The sequence below is a fragment of the Hemitrygon akajei genome, chromosome 14 (genome assembly GCF_048418815.1).
Source record: "Hemitrygon akajei chromosome 14, sHemAka1.3, whole genome shotgun sequence".
Lineage (NCBI taxonomy): Eukaryota > Metazoa > Chordata > Chondrichthyes > Myliobatiformes > Dasyatidae > Hemitrygon > Hemitrygon akajei.
In genome coordinates, this window is record NC_133137.1 from 49,603,647 (window position 1) to 49,620,721 (window position 17,075).

Sequence of the window (17,075 nt, forward strand, 5' to 3'; positions counted from 1 at the left end):
AAATGTCAGGATGGTGTGTGGCTTGGAGGAGAAGCTGCAGGTGGTGGTGGTGTTCCCATGTATCTACTCTCCTGATTTTTCCTGGTGGTAGAGGTTGCAGGTTTGGGGTGAACTCTCAATGTAGCCAGAGAATATAATTGTAGTGTATTTTATAGATGGTACAGACCATAGCCACTGGTGGAGGGAATGAACAATCGATGGGGCTACATCTGGGGCTGTTTTGTTCAGGATGATGTTGATCTTCCTGGGAGTTGTGCAAGGATCAAAGATCAGCTTTATTCACCATATACAGTACATCTGTATGTATTAGGGATTTGCTGTGGTGTGTTGCTCAGGACACAACATGCAACAAAAAATGACAACATTCAATAATTACTAAGTACAAAGAACTATATTAAAAAATAAAGTTAGAGGTTAAAGTACAAATAGGGAATAAAACATGCATACATATATGAATACCAGCCTCTATTTACAATGAAAACAGCTTTATAAAAAGTGGATTAAAGTGTTTGCAGTGCAGTATCTGAGGTAATAGTGGGGGGCGGGGTGGTGAAACTAGAATAGATTAACTGCCTGGGGGAAGAAACTTTAAGGATGGTATGAAGTTTTAGTTTTAATAGCCCAAAAGTGCTAAGGGTGGGTTTGTTTGAATTTCACTCATCCTGGCAAGTGGAAAGTATTCTGTCACACTCTGGACTTGTGCCTTGTAGTTGGTGGGAAGGCTTTGGGGTCCCAGGATTTGTGTTGTCCTCAGTGCCCAAGTCTCCGGTTTGATCTTGTAACCACACAAGCTGGTCCAATTTGATTTTCTGGTCAAAGATAGGATATAGATGGAGAGGTGGTGAGAGTCTGTGACGGTAATGCCATTGAGTGTCAAGAATAGGTAGTAGGTGATGGTCGTTGGCTGTTCTTCGAGGATTAAATCATCTGTTTCTTAATTGTGTCGGTGTTATTCACCCGTGTTAGTAACTTCTCTATTCTCTGAATTTGTTGTTGGATTTTTCAGTAACTAAAATTTGGAACTATCATGTGGAATTAAACTCATTTGACTTGCTGATTCAGCTCCATGACATCATCCATTATCTGGATAACGACAGCTTCCTCTAACTTGCTTATGAAGTCCGATGCTGATGCAGTAACTATGGTCTGTCTGTGGGTCACTTAATTGAATTGCTGTCATATTTCAGCAATACATTTTCTGTACTTGGTATAAATTGTTGGAATAAAGTGTTGGGATAATATTTTTTGAGATTTATTGGCCATTTAGAGACATTTTTAATCCATTTGAAATAATCTGACCCCTTTATCTGAAGAATTTATATCCACTCTTTAACCTCTAACTTTATTTTTTATATAAGTCCTTATTCTTTATAATTGTTGAGTGTTGTCATTTTTTTGTTGCATGTCAGCCCTGATCAACATACTTGCTCTCCTAAGACAGGTAAATGTACATACAGTATCTGGCAAATAAAGTTGATCCTTGATTGATGATCCTTGATATGCATTCAGTGGCCACTTTACTAGTACCTCCTCTACCTAATAAAGTGACCATTGAGTGCATGTTCATGGCTCAAGATTCAAGGTGTTGTGTGTTAAGAAATGCTGTAATGCACAGCACCGTTGTAATGCAAGGTTATTTGATTTACTGTTGCCTTCCTGTCAGCTTGAACCAGCCTGGCCATTCTCTTCTGACCTCTCTCATTAACAAGGCATTTTTGCCCACAGTACTGCTGCTCACTGGATGGGTTTTTGTTTCTTGCACCATTCTCTAGAGACGATTGTGCATGAAAACTCCAGATCAGCAGTTTCTGAGAAACTCAAACCATCCCGTCTGGCACCAACAATTATCCCACGGTCAAAGTCACTGAAGTTACATTTCTTCCACGTTCTGATGTTTGGTCTGAACAACAATTGAGCCTCTTGATCATGCTGGCATGCTTTTATGCATTGAATTGCTGCTACATGATTGGCAGATAAGATTTTTGCATTAATGAGTAGGTGTACAGGTGTACCTAACAAAGTGGTCACTGTGTGTATATATAGACAGAGTCTGAATCATTGAACTTCAGAATAATAATTCATTCCATATTTATAGAGGAAGGAGGCCATTCTGCCCCTTGAGTCCATGCTGGCTCACAGAACATTGTCATCTATTCCTACCATTCCTTCCCATCAACCTTCCTCCTGATTCTACTAGTGTTCAATTTACCTGCCAACAGGCACATCTTGGGATTTGGGAGGAAACTAGAATACCTAGGGTCAGGTTAAGGATGAAGGAAGATGCCCTGTTGGGTGGTGTAAGGGAAATGTGGGGTGGGAGACGAGAGCATTGAGGTGAGAGAGATGTTTAGAGTTGAGGAGAGGGTTAGGCAGCAGGACAGTGGGAGGGGAGTGGAGGAAAGCAGGAGCTTCAGTGGAAGTCTTGTCAGCAAGAAGGCAGAGCAGTGACAACCGTTTCACTGATGCTGAGTGGCGGACAAACACTGGGTACCACATGAGCATGAAGGCTTTGCTGTGTCCCTGGACACAGGGCAGGATGGGTAGGAATCCCAAGATGGAACCGAGGTCTTCCCATAGAGCCTGTGGGAAATCAGACCAGAATCCCTGGCACCTTGGTGGAGGTCAGCCTGGATAACGGCTCGGGTCAAGGGAATGGAGCTCGAGACTGACACAGCCTGGTGCTACTGGACATGGAGGTGGGGTTGGGTCCTGGTTGTACTTGGCCAGTAGGGCGGGGAGGAGTTGATGTCCTTTTGTGCTGGGATAGGGGGAACGGGTTGGGTCCTGGTGGTGCTAGACATGGAGGGTGCGGAGTTTGGCTTTGAGAACAGACCTTTTATGTTGCTTACTCATCCTTCCCCTTGGTCTTACAGTCCGACTGCTCGGAAATGAGTAGCCTCAGCTTACCGGGGAACATGAGGCGAGGGGGTTCAGACACAAACCTTAACCTCAGCATGATGAATGGCCTGCTAGACTTCCAGAGTGACAGCCTGACAACAGACAAGCTGAAGCAGAAGGTCCTGAAGGTGACGGAGCAACTGCGGATTGAGCAGGAGATGCGGGATGCCAACGTGGCTGAGTATCTGAAACTGGTGAACAATGCTGACAAGCAGCAGGCACGCCGCATTAAGCAGGTCTTTGAGAAGAAGAACCAGAAGTCTGCCCAGAACATCGCCCAACTGCAGAAGAAGTTTGACCACTACCACCGCAAGCTGAGGGAGGAGGAGCAGAGTGGGCCCAGGATCTCCAGGGAGGGGTTGAGGGGCTCACAGCAGAACATGAGGGACGTGGACGGCAGCACCACACGGCTCACCACCAGCGCTGCAGGAGGACTGGGACTGGAGACCGGGCGTGGCCTTCCAGGGCTGACCCTGACACCACCAGCGTTCGTCTTCAGCAAGCCGCGGGAGATTGCCAACCTGATCCGTAACAAGTTCGGCAGCGCTGATAACATCGCCCACCTGAAGAGCAACCTGGACGACTTCCAACGGGACCCAGGGCACCGTGCTCTGAGTGGCAGTGCCGTACTTGTGTCCAAGGTCAAGTACACCAGTGACGATGACGGCTCCAGTGGCAGTGTCTCCGGGGACAGCAATGGCAACTCCGACTTTGTGGTTAAAGGGGCAGCCAGCCCAAAGTCTGGCTCATTGGAGAGGGAGCGGAGCAGGCTGTCCGGCGTTCTGGAGGAACTCCGAGAGATGAAAGAAACGCAAGCACAGCTGTCAGAGGCTATGGAGAGTTTAAAGGCTCAGTTTAACAGAGAGTATAGCATCGTCACGCAAACACTACAGGAGGAACACTACAGGTAATGCTTTAAGTCTAATAACATTTATAAAATTTTAAATAGAAAAAGCTTATAAAATTGAGAGGGTAAACAATCAGAATTTTTTTCCCAAGGTAGAAAACAGACAAAGTCCTCCTCACTATTGAGTATATTTACAACGAATGCTGCCACAAGTCCCCTACCATCCAAGCTAAGCTCAATTCTCACTACTACCTTCAGGTATGAAGTACAGGAGCCTTTGATCCCACACCACCAGTTCAGGAATAGTTATTACCTTACAACCATCAGGCTCCTGAACCAGCATGGATAACTTCACTCACCACAACACTGAACCTATCCCACAATCTACAGACTCACTTTCAAAGACTCGACAACTCATCTTCTCAGTACTATTTATTTATTATTCATTAATTTATTATTTATTTATATTATTTATTACTTCTTATTTTTTATTTGCACTATTTCTCTCCTTTTGCACATTGGTTGTCTTTGCTTCTGTATTATGTATAATGTTTCATAAATTCTATTGTATTTCTTTAATTTCCTATAACTGCCTTTAAGAGAATAAATCTCAGGGTAGTACATGGTGACAGATGTGTACTTCGATAATAAATTTACTTTGACTTTGAACATGATACTATTACATCATAAAAAGTAAAATATAAGATTAGGAGTGGACATAGTTTTTAAGGTGAGAGGCAGAAAGTTTAAAGGGATATGCAGGGTAAGTTTTCATTTTCATAGAGACTGGCAGGTGCCTGGAACAAGCAGCCAAGGGAAGTGAAAGCACATGCAATTGTGGCATTTTTGAGGCTCTGACAGGCACATAAATATGTAGGGAATGGAGGGATAGAGCTCATTTGCAGGCAGAAGGGATTAGGTTATCTTGACATCATGCTCAGCCCAAACATGGTGGGTAGAAAAGCCTGTTTCTGTGATGTTCTGTTCTACTACGGGGTAACGTAACAGCTGACTGATACTCTTTGTTAGGGATATGATTTATGTGTCTCATTTGTAGCCTGTGGTGTGACTGTCATGAATTTTGTCACTTGACTGCTTACTGCTTGAGCAAGTTTCCTGCAGATATTCATCAGGAGGTTTTATCTGTGGCCACACAACGAACTCTGCTGTCAGCTCCCTCTGCAGCCCCTCTCTTGGGTGCAGCCGACTCAGCTTAGAGTGAATCTGCTGCATCACCAAGAATGTCTGCTTCTGCTCTTATACAGCCAAATTGCCTCTCGTCAAGACTATTCCTGTATTCTCATGATCTACCTCAGGTGCTCCACCGACTCTGTATAGTAGCTGATGCAAAACTCTGCTGCCAATGTCCTTACTCATAAGTGTGCAATTTCCCCTTTGCTTGCTGAAGCAACATCTCTCCTCCTGGAGTTCTTCTCCTATACAACTTGTATCTCCACTGCTCTAGCGTTGGTCACTGTGCCTTTGGCAGTCTAGGTGCAAGATCAAAAATCCCCTCCTAACTCTCCCTGGACCTTCACCTTTCCTCTTATGGGACTGGTGTGGGACTGTCATATGTTGAAAGATCAGAGCCACTGGGCTTGTATGCATTGGAATTTAGAAGGATGAGAGGGGATCTGATTGAAACATATAAGATTATTAAGGGATTGGACACGCTCGAGGCAGGAAACATGTTCCCACTGATGGGTGAGTCCAGAATCAGAGGCCACAGTTTAAGAATAAGGGGTAGGCCATTTAGGACAGAGTTCAGGAAAAACTTTTTCACCCAGAGAGTTGTGGATCTATGGAATGCTCTGCCTCAGAAGGCAGCGGAGGCCAATTCTCCGGATACTTTCAAGAAAGAGTTAGATAGAGCTCTTAAGGATAGTGGAGTCAAGGGATATGGGGAGAAGGCAGGAATGGGGTACTGATTGTGGATGATCAGCCATGATCACATTGAATGGTGGTGCTAGCTTGAAGGGCCAAATGGCCTACTCCTGCACCTATTGTCTATTGTCTGTTATGAATCCCTTTTAAAACTCACCTTTGGCCAAGCATTGGGACACGCTCCATGCACCTCCCCCTCTGGTTCAGGACAGAGTTTTATTTGGCAGCATAGTGAGGCTATACAGCACCAATGACCAACAATCGGGTTTCGATTGTTCATTCTCCTTGTGGCTGCTAGGTTTGCTCTGGTTTCCTCCCCATTCTGAAAGATGTACAGGTTAGGGTTGCTGAGTTGTAGCCCTGCTATGTTGGCACTGGAAGTATGACGACACTTGAGGGCTGCTCAGCACAATCCTCACTGATTTGATTTGACGCAACCGATGCATTTCACTGTATGTTTTGAGGAATATGTGATAAATAAAGTTAATCTTTTTTCTTTGAAACAGTAAAATGTGTTTCTGTGTTGAAAGAGCTACAGATATAAATACAGGTGATTTTTACTGCATAAACCTCCACTTTTTGGACAGTTACTCAGTTTTCCTTGAGGGCATTGGGCTAAAGAGTGAAAGTGATAGAGGAATAGTCAGAGAGGTTGTCGGAATCAGGAAAAAAGAAATGACTAGCTTTCTATCTAAACTTAAACAACAGTTCTGATTGACTCAATCAGCTACAAATACATTACTTTTATTTAGCATCTAGCATGACCTTGAGTTTCATCAGAGTACACTGCATTTTCATACCCAAAACGCACAAACCAACTTATAGATAGCAAGACCCACAAACAAGAGTTAATCAGTTAATCTGGTTGAGTGACCCATTATAGCGTATCAAATACTGGATATATTTAGCATCACGCACCTGTAAAAACATGTGCATCATATTTGATTTTCAAATTTATTAACAGGCCAATTATTGTGTGATGCTTGTGCTTAGTTAGCTTTAATTTATTTACTCACAAAACATAATGAAACGGGCAGAAAATTGATAACACAAGCTTGGGAAGGGCATAGAAACAGTAGCTGTGAGGAATTATGAAGGACATAAATAAGCAAAGTTAAAATTAGGGTGCCACAGTTTGTGCGTACTTTCTGTGACTGTCTCTCTGGGTGCAACCATTTCCTCCCACATTCTAAATATATACAGGTTAGTAGGTTAATTGGTCACATGGGTGTAATTGGGTGGTACAAGCTTGTTGGGCCAGAAGGGCCTGTAAACATGCTGTATCTCTAAATAAAATGAGACTTGAAAGCAACAATAGTTTACATATTTCAGGATATTTTGTGCCTTTCAAAATTTATGAAAAGAAATGTTTCAACTTAATAGTATTAGAAACATCAAATAATAGCTTCAATAGGAAGGGCATTCTAACTTAAATTTTCAGAATTATATCTTCTGTTCCTCAGAAATATTAACACAACAGACTACAGTTCCAAACAGGTTCAGTATGGGCCAATGCAGGAACCTCCTAGTGTGACTGGCAGAGGAATCGGTGGGAGTCCCCTTCATTCTGCTGACTCCCCAGCCAGGCAATGTGTGCCTGCTGAAGTCAGCTCAGCCTAGGTATGCATGGGTTTCCTGTTCACACCCACGTGACTCTGGATAGGCAGTGCAGGTACATCAGGAACACATCCTACTGTATTCTATCGGCATCTCTACAATAAGAGAATTTGCTCTGGATGAGAGATTCTGTCACTCAGTGATGTGACTGGACAATTTCACCCGCAGAGGATCGTGTGGCATGTACACTTTGGTTTGTGGCTGATGTATAATAGCTATAAATTGCAAGTGTTACTTTATGGCTGATGGGATCACTGCTACCTACAAGAGAACCTTAAACTGATGAAACCGTATCTACACCATACATCAGGTTCCACAGTGAGCTAAGATCGCTCCCACTCCATGTGATATATCCAACATTTGTTATATGCTCATAATCAAATGGAATTTATTACTGACAACATACTGATTGAAACTATCCTATTTTGAATGAACACGCAACATGCTTGAGGGATTCAGTAGGTCAGGCCGCAACTATAGAGAAGAATAAACAATTGATGTTTTGGGCTGAGACCCTATATCAGGACTGGAAAGGAAGTGGGATGGAGCCAAAATAAGAAAGTTGGGTGGAGGTGGGAGAGGGGAAGGAGTACAAGCTGGCAGGTGATAGGTGAATTCAGGCTAGGGGTGAAGATGAGTTGGTGGGGGAGGGAGATGGAGGTGATGGTAGGAAAAGGTAAAGGGCAGAAGAAGAATGAATCAGATGGGGTGAGAGTGGACCACAGAAGAAAGGAAAGGAGGAAAGTTACCAGAGAGGTGATGGGCAGGTGAGAAAACAAAGGGTTAGAAGGGAGCTTTCCTACCTTTCCAGTCCTTATGAAGAGTTGGCCTGAATCATTGACTTGTTATTTTTCTTCATCCATGCTGTCAGACCTGCTGAGTTCCTCCAGTATTTTGTGTGTTTTGCTCTGGATTTCCAGCATTTGCAGAATCTCTTGTGTTTCTATTTTGAATGAGTCAATTACTTGGTGAGCTAGGTGATAATTCTGGTTATTTCCCTGTGGTATGTGGGGAAAACGCTGGTTTGCCACATTGTAATGTCACTCTGATTTGTCGCTTGCACATGCTGTGGATTGATGAGGATGTTTGTCGTCTGGAGAAACTGAACTCAGTGTGGTATTGGCACAAACAAGTGTGCACCAATTTATAGCTGGTGGGGTACTCAGGTGTAATCAGCGTTGTAAAGTAGGAAACACAATAACTACCACACACACGCAGCATGGTAGCATTACAAAGTGCAGGTAATTGTTTTCCACTAATTAAATATTACTCCAGAGATTGGGAAAGTTCTTTTGCTCTTTCTTAGAATATTGCTGAGGAATATAAGACTACAAAACACAGGAGCAGAATTAGGCCATTCAGCCCAATGAGTCTGCTCCGCCATTGATCAAGACTGATTTATTTTCCTTCTCAACCCCATTCTCCTGCCTTCTTCTCATAACCTTGATTTCCTTACTAATCAATAACCTATCAACTCCTACTTTAAATATATCCAATGACCTGGCCTCCACAGCCATCTGTGGCAATGAGACCCATGGATTTACTACCCTCTGGCTGAAGAACCTTATGGCTAAAGAAATTCCTCCTTTCTGTTCTGAAGGGACATCTTTCTATTCTGAGGTTGTGCCCTCTGGTCATAAACTCTCACACTATAGGAAACATCCTCTCCACATCCACTCTATCTTGGCCTTTCAATATTCAACAGTTTCAATGAGATCCCACTCCTGACCCCACCTCCCAACCACTCTTCTAAATTCCATCTAATGCTCCTCATACGTTAACCCTTTCATTCCCACGAGCATTATTGTAAACATCTCAGGACCTTCTCCAATGCCAACACATCCTTCCTTAGATATGAGGCGCAGAGCAACTCACAATACTTCAAGTGTGGTCCAACCAATGTATTATTAAGCTTCAGCATTATGTCCTTGCTTTTATATTCTACTGCTCTCAAATTGAATGCTAATACTGCCTTTGCCTTCCTTAATACGGACTAAACCTGCAAGTTAACCTTTAGGGAATCTTGCATGAGGACTCCTAAGTGCCTTTGCACCTCCAATTTTTAAATTTATTCCCTTTTTTGAAAGTAGTCTACACCTTTATTCCTTGTACCAAGGTGCATGGCCATACATGTCCCAGGATGATATTCCATCTGTTATTTCTTTGCCCATTCTCTTAATCGGTCTTAGTCATTGAAGTGAAAAGCGGTGGACCCAAAATCGATCCCTGCAGAGCACAACTAGTCTCAAGCAGCCAACCAGGAAAGGCCTTCTTTATTCCCACTCTTTGTCCTCTGCCAGTCAGCCAGTCTTCTATCCATGCTAGTATCTGTCCTGTAATACCAGGGGTTTTATCTTGTTTAGCAGCTCACATGCAGCACCTTGTTAAAGGCCTTCTGACAACATCCACTGACCTTCCTTTGACTCTTCTGCTTGTTACTTCCTCAAACCATACTGGGGTATAGTTCATCTAGTCCAGATGATTTACACTATCTTATCTTCAGATCTTTCAGCTTCCCAAGCACCTTCTCCTTAGTAACAGCCACTACATTCACTTCTGTCTCTTGACACTCCCAAATTGCTGGCGTACTGCTGTTGTCTTCCACAGAGAAGACTGACAGAAAAGACATATTAACTTCATCTGTCATTTCCTTCTCCCCTATTACTACCTCTCCAGTGACCTGATATCAACTCTCACCTCTCTTCTCTCTTTTACTCTTTATACAGTATATTTGAAGAAATCTTTGGGTACCCTCTTTTAAATTATTGGCTAGCTTACCTTCATAGTTCATCTTTTCTCTCATTATTTCTTTATTAGTTGCCTTCTGTTGGTTTTTAAAAGCTTCCCAAACCTCTAGTTGCCCACTTATTTATACTAAATGGTATGTCCTCTCTTTTGCTTTTGTGCTGCCTTTGACTTCCCTTGTCAGCTATGTTTGCCTTATTCTCCCTTTAGTTTGCTGTTTCTTCACTGGGTTGAACTTGATCATGTGTCTTCCAAACGATTCCCAGTAATTAGACCATAGGAGCAAAGATGGAGCAGAATTAGGCCATTCAGTCCATTGAATCTGCTCTGCCATTTCATCATGGCTGATCCATTTCTCTCTCAACTCCATTCTCCTGCCTTTTTTTATACTCTAGTTCTCTTGAAATGAACGCTAACATTGCAATTGTCTTCCTCACCACTGACTCAACCTGCAAATTAACCTTTTAGGGAGCCCTGAACGAGGACTCCCAAATCCCTTTGCACCTCAGAGTTTTGAATTTTCTCCCTGCTTAGGAAATAGTCACACTTTTATTCCTTCTACCAAAGTGTATGATCATACACTTCCCAACACTGTATTCCATCTGTCACCTCTTTGCCCACTCTCCTAATCTGTCTGTCCATTTGTAGCCTGTCTGCTTCCTCAACATTATCTAGCCTCCACCTATCTTCATGTCATCCGCATACTTGGCCACAAAGCCATCAATTCCATCATCCAGATCATTGTCATACAATGTAAAACGAAGCAGATCCAACACAGACTCCTGTGGAACACTACTTGTCACTTGCAGCCAATATGAAAAGGATCCCTTTATTCCTTCTCTTTGCCTCCTTTCAAACAACCACTACTCTATCCATGCAAGTATCCTTGTAATACCTTGGCTCTTATCTTGTTTAGCAGCCTCATGTGCAACACCTTGTCAAAGACCTTCTGAAAATCCAAGTACACAACATCAACCGATTCTCCCTTGTCTATCTTGCTTATTATTCAAAGATTCCAACAGATTTGTCACACACGATTTTTCCTTAAGGAAAACATGCTGACTTTGATCTATTTTGTCATGTGTTTCCAAGTACTCCGAAAACTCATCCTTAACAATCAACTCCAACGTCTTCCCAACCACTGAGGTCAGGCTAACTGGTCTATAGTTTCCTTTCTTCTGCCTCTCTCTTTTTGAAGAGTGGAGTGACAAATTTCTAAGTCTCTGAATATCCCTTAGAGTACAGTTAAGTCAATTGTCAAGAAATGGAAAGAATATAGCACAGCTGTAAATCTGCCTAGAGCAGGCCGTCCTCAAAAACTGAGTGACTGTGGAAGAAAGGGACTAGTGAGGAAGGTCACCAAGACACCAATGACAACTCTGCAGGCAACTGCGCATACAACAACTATTGTTCGTGTGCTTCATCGGTTGCAGTTTTATGGGAGAGTGGCAAAGAGGAAGCCTCTGTTGAAAAAACCTCGCATGAAATTTCAGCTAGTGTTTGCCAGAAGGCACATAGAAGAATGTTCTATGGTCCAATGAAACCAAAATTGAGCTTTTTGGCTATCAGGCTAAACACCATGTTTGACGCAAGCCAAACACCACACATAACCAAAAACACGCCATCCCTACCATGAAGCATGGTGGTGGCTGCATCATGCTGTGGGGATGCTTCACTGTAGCAGGCTCTGGAAGGCTTGTGAAGGTAGAGGGTAAAATGAACGCAGCAAAGTACAGGGGAATCCAGGAGGATAGCCTGACGCAGTCTGCAAGAGAACTGCGATTTGAGAGAAGATTTGTTTTCCAACAAGACAATGAACCCAAACATAAAGACAAAGCCACACAGGAGTAGTTTAAAAACAGTGGCCCAGTCCAGAGCTTAATCCAATTGAAAATTTGTGGCTGGACTTAAAAAGGCCTGTTCACTCACAATCCCCATGCAATTTGACAGAACTTGAGCAGTTTTGTAAAGAAGAATGGGAAAAAATTGCAATCCAGATGTGCAAAGTTGATAGAGACCTGTCCACACAGACTCAAGGCTGTAATTGCTGCCAAAGGTGCATTAACTAAATACTGACTTGAACGGCGTGAATACTTGTGTAATCAATTATTTTGTGTTTTATATTTGTAATTATTTTAGATCACTTTGACACGAAAGAGTCACACACCAAATCATCACTGATCCAGCCAACTGGTTGTAGATTAAGTGTTGTGCTAATTAGTGTGAAAAAAGCCAAATTAAATCCACTGCGATTCAATGTTGTGGAACAATAAAATATGAAAACTTCTGGGGGGGGGGGGGTGAAATACATTTTGTAGGCACTGTATACTTTTTTTCTGCACTGTGGTGCAGAAGGATGGGATGGAGAAGAGGAGAGCTGTTGTCATTAGAGACTCTATAGTCAGGGGAGCAGACAGGAGATTTTGTGGACGTGAGAAGGAAACCCGCATGGTTTGTTGCCTCCCGGGATGTCTCTGACCGGGTGCATGACATCCTGGTACGAGAGGGAAAGCAACCAGAAGTCGTGATACATGTTGGTACCAATGACATAGGCAGGAAGAGGGATGAGGTCCTGAAGTGTGAGTTTCGGGAACTAGGCAGAAGGCTGAAGAACAGGACCTCAAGGGTGGCGTTCTCAGGATTGCTGCCAGTGCTACGTGATAGTGATGGTAAGAATTGGAGAAAATGGCAGTTGAATGCGTGGCTGAGGAGTTGGTGCAGGGGGCAGGGTTTTAGATTTTTGGACCATTGGGATCTCTTCTGGGGAAGGTGGGACCTGTACAGATTGGATGGGTTGCACCTGAACTCGAGGGGGAGCAATATCCTTGCTGGTAGGTTTGCTGGCATGGTTCGGGAGTGTTTAAACTAATTTGCAAGGGGGATGGGACCGGAGTGATAGAGCAGTGAAAGAAGTGCATGGAGTAAAGCCAGATCTGACATATAGAGAGGCTTTGAGGAAAGAACAGCAGAATAAAGGGTATAAAGGTAGTAAGGTAGAAGGGCTAAAGTGTGTGTACTTAAATGCAAGAAGCATCAGGAATAAAGGTGATGAACTGAGAGCTTGGATACATGGAATTATGATCTAGTGGCCATTACGGAGACTTGGCTGGCACCAGGGCAGGAATGGATTCTCAATATTCCTGGATTTCATGCTTTAAAAGGGATAGAGAGGGGGGGAAAAGGGGAGGAGGGGTGGCATTACTGGTCAGGGATACTATTACAGCTGCAGAAAGAGTGGGTAATGTAGCAGGATCCTCTTGAGTCAGTATGGGTGGAAGTCAGGAACAGGAAGGGAGCAGTTACTCTACTGGGGGTATTCTATAGGCCCCCTGGTAGCAGCAGAGATACCGAGGAGCAGATTGGGAGGCAGATTTTGGAAAGGTGCAAAAATAACAGGGTTGTTATCATGGGTGACTTTAACTTCCCTCATATTGATTGGCAGTTGATTAGTTCCAAGGGTTTAGATGGGGCAGAGTTTGTTAAGTGTGTCCAGGATGGATTCCTGTCACAGTATGTTGACAGGCCGACTAGGGGGAATGCCATACTAGATCTAGTAGTGTTACGAACCCCGTAACTGGGTTACTTACCAGCAAAGATAGAGATGTCCGTTGGAGTCTGATGATACTATTTTTAACAGTATTTATTAGCAAAAACACACAAAAAAATATCAATGCAAATATAATATACGTCGTCAATACTAAACCTAAAAGTGCGGGTATAATAATAATAAGAAGAAATAAGCTTTATCGTTGTCTAGGGGATAATGAATTGTCTGATGGAAGTATAAAGTTCGCTGCAGTTCACACAAGCTGCCGTCGTTTGGGTGTCGCTGGGTTGCAATTGTTGGAGAGAGAGAGAGAAAGAGAAAAACTTGCCGACTTTCCTTTATGATTTTGATCCGTCAGGTGTCTCGTTGTCGTGGCCGTTCAAGTGTGACCTCTCCTTTAGCTAAACCGTTCTTCCGTGATGAGCCCGCCACCCAGGCAAGGGAGGACGCACACGAGCTCCCACCGGCTTTCGCTATAAAACACTGTCACTGGATTTCTAGCGTTTCTCCTGGTGCGTCTAAAGGGGTTGTTCCCCAGACCCCTCTTTTATCCTCACTCACGGGGTCTCAGATATCAATCAGGTTGGGATGATGCAATCCCTCAACCAGCCCACTCTGGTTGTCCCCTGAGGGGTTTCAATGAATAGTACAGTACTCAGTACACAATTCCTTCTCCAAGAGACAATAGCAGTAGTCAGTGGTTCCGTTCCGCTTATGTCAGGAGACATTCCAAACCTTGTGTATTCTGTGTGTCTCTCTCTCATTATTGACATGATGTGTATCTCTCTCATTTCCTGGGTCTCAGACCCGAAATAATAGCGATCTTGCGATTCTCAAAAAGGAGGGGGCGACTTTGTACCCTTCGGCCCCTCAGAGTTGCTCCACCTTCGTAACAGTAGTAGGTAATGAACCGGGTCAGGTCACAGATCTGTCAGTGGGTGAGCATTTGGGGGACAGTGATTACTGCTCCCTGACCTTTAGCATTATCATGGAAAAGGATAGAATCAGAGAGGACAGGAAAATTTTTAATTGGGGAAGGGCAAATTATGAGGCTATAAGGCTAGAACTTGCGGGTGTGAATTGGGATGATGTATTTGCAGGGAAATGTACTATGGACATATGGTCGATGTTTAAGGATCTCTTGCAGGATGTTAGGGATAAATTTGTCCCGGTGAGCAAGATAAAGAATGGTAGGGTGAAGGAACCATGGGTTACAAGTGAAATGGAAAATCTAGTCAGGTGGAAGAAGACAGCATACATGAGGTTTAGGAAGCAAGGATCAGATGGGTCTATTGAGGAATATAGGGTAGCAAGAAAGGAGGTTAAGAAGGGTCTGAGAAGAGCAAGAAGGGGGCATGAGAAGGCCTTGGCGAGTAGGGTAAAGGAAAACCCCAAGGCATTCTTCAATTATGTGAAGAACAAAAGGATGACAGGAGTGAAGGTAGGACCGATTAGAGATAAAAGTGGAAAGATGTGCCTGGAGGCTGTGGAAGTGAGCAAGGTCCCCAATGAATACTTATCTTCGGTATTCACCACTGAGAGGGAACTTGATGACGGTGAGGACAATATGAGTGAGGTTGATGTTCTGGAGCATGTTGATATTAAGGGAGAGGAGGTGTTGGAGTTGTTAAAATACATTAGGACGGATAAGTCCCCAGGGCCTGACGGAATATTCCTCGGGCTGCTCCACGAGGCAAGGGAAGAGATTGCTGAATCTCTGGCTAGGATCTTTATGTCCTCGTTGTACACGGGAATGGTACTGGAGGATTGGAGGGAGGCGAATGTTGTCCCCTTGTTCAAAAAAGGTAGTAGGGATAGTCCAGTTAATTATAGACCAGTGAACCTTACGTCTGTGGTGGGAAAGCTGTTGGAAAAGATTCTTAGAGATAGGATCTATGGGCATTTAGAGAATCATGGTCTGATCAGGGACAGTCAGCATGGTTTTGTGAAGGGCAGATCGTGCCTAACAAGCCTGATAGAGTTCTTTGAGGAGGTGACCAGGCATATAAATGAGGGTAGTGCAGTGGATGTGATCTACATGGATTTTAGTAAGGCATTTGACAAGGTTCTACACAGTAGGCTTATTCAGAAAGTCAGAAGACGTGGGATTCAGGGAAGTTTGGCCAGGTGGATTCAGAATTGGCTTGCCTGCAGAAGGCAGAGGGTCGTGGTGGAGGGAGTACATTCAGATTGGAGGGTTGTGACTAGTGGTGTCCCACAAGGATCTGTTCTGGGACCTCTACTTATTGTGATTTTTATTAATGACCTGGATGTGGGGGTAGAATGGTAGGTTGGCAAGTTTGCAGATGACACAAAGGTTGGTGGTGTTGTAGATAGTGTAGAGGATTGTCGAAGATTGCAGAGAGACGTTGATAGGATGCAGAAGTGGGCTGAGAAGTGGCAGATGGAGTTCAACCCGGAGAAGTGTGAGGTGGTACACTTTGAAAGGACAAACTCCAAGGCAGAGTACAAAGTAAATGGCAGGATACTTGGTAGTGTGGAGGAGCAAAGGGATCTGGGGGTACATGTCCACAGATCCCTGAAAGTTGCCTCACAGATAGGGTAGTTAAGAAAGCTTATGGGGTGTTAGCTTTCATAAGTCGAGGGATAGAGTTTAAGAGACGCGATGTAACGATGTAGCTCTATAAAACTCCAGTTAGGCCACACTTGGAGTACTGTGTCCAGTTCTGGCTGCCTCACTGTAGGAAGGATGTGGAAGCATTGGAAAGGGTACAGAGGAGATTTACCAGGATGCTGCCTGGTTTAGAGAGTACGGATTATGATCAGAGATTAAGGGAGCTAGGGCTTTACTCTTTGGAGAGAAGGAGGATGAGAGGAGACATGATAGAGGTGTACAAGATATTAAGAGGAATAGACAGAGTGGACAACCAGTGCCTCTTCCCCAGGGCACCACTGCTCAGTACAAGAGGACATGGCTTTAAGGTAAGGGGAGGGAAGTTCAAGGGGAATATTAGAGGAAGATTTTTCACTCAGAGAGTGGTTGGTGCGTGGAATGCACTGCCTGAGTCAGTGGTGGAGGCAGATACACTAGTGAAGTTTAAGAGACTACTAGACAGGTATATGGAGGAATTTAAGGTGGGGGGGGTTATATGGGAGGCAGGGTTTGAGGGTCGGCACAACATTGTGGGCTGAAGGGCCTGTAATGTGCTGTACTATTCTATGTTCTATATACCTTATTAATTGTAACATACAACAATTATGTATTATACTGTATTACTACTTCGAAACAACAGTTTTCATGACATACACTATTTCAGCAATTATTATTCAGCAAGAGGTTAAATTCAAACATTGCATTAAAAGGTGACTCACTGACCTGCATGTGGTCTTTTATCTGGATCAGGAAGAAAATCTTTGGTTTATTCTACTTTGAACAAGTTATTCTAGAACAAAGCTGGCACATGTAATGTACAATGTAACCACTGGGTGGTGCTGATTACACTGCTAATTTAAAAAATATTCCACAATTTACAGGCCTACGTTCTTTTGTATAAAATTCAAGTTACTACAAGCTGT

General features: G+C 43.6%; 1 protein-coding gene across 5 annotated transcripts in view; it reads left to right on the top strand.

The window, feature by feature from the left end:
- tmcc3 (transmembrane and coiled-coil domain family 3) overlaps window positions 1-17,075 on the top strand; it is a 156,991-nt gene that overhangs the window by 123,095 nt on the left and 16,821 nt on the right. For all 5 annotated transcript variants that reach the window (XM_073066013.1, XM_073066014.1, XM_073066012.1 and 2 more), the window contains exon 2: window positions 2,874-3,805. In XM_073066013.1, coding sequence (XP_072922114.1) covers window positions 2,874-3,805 — 932 coding nt within the window. The remainder of the gene's footprint in view (window positions 1-2,873; window positions 3,806-17,075) is intronic.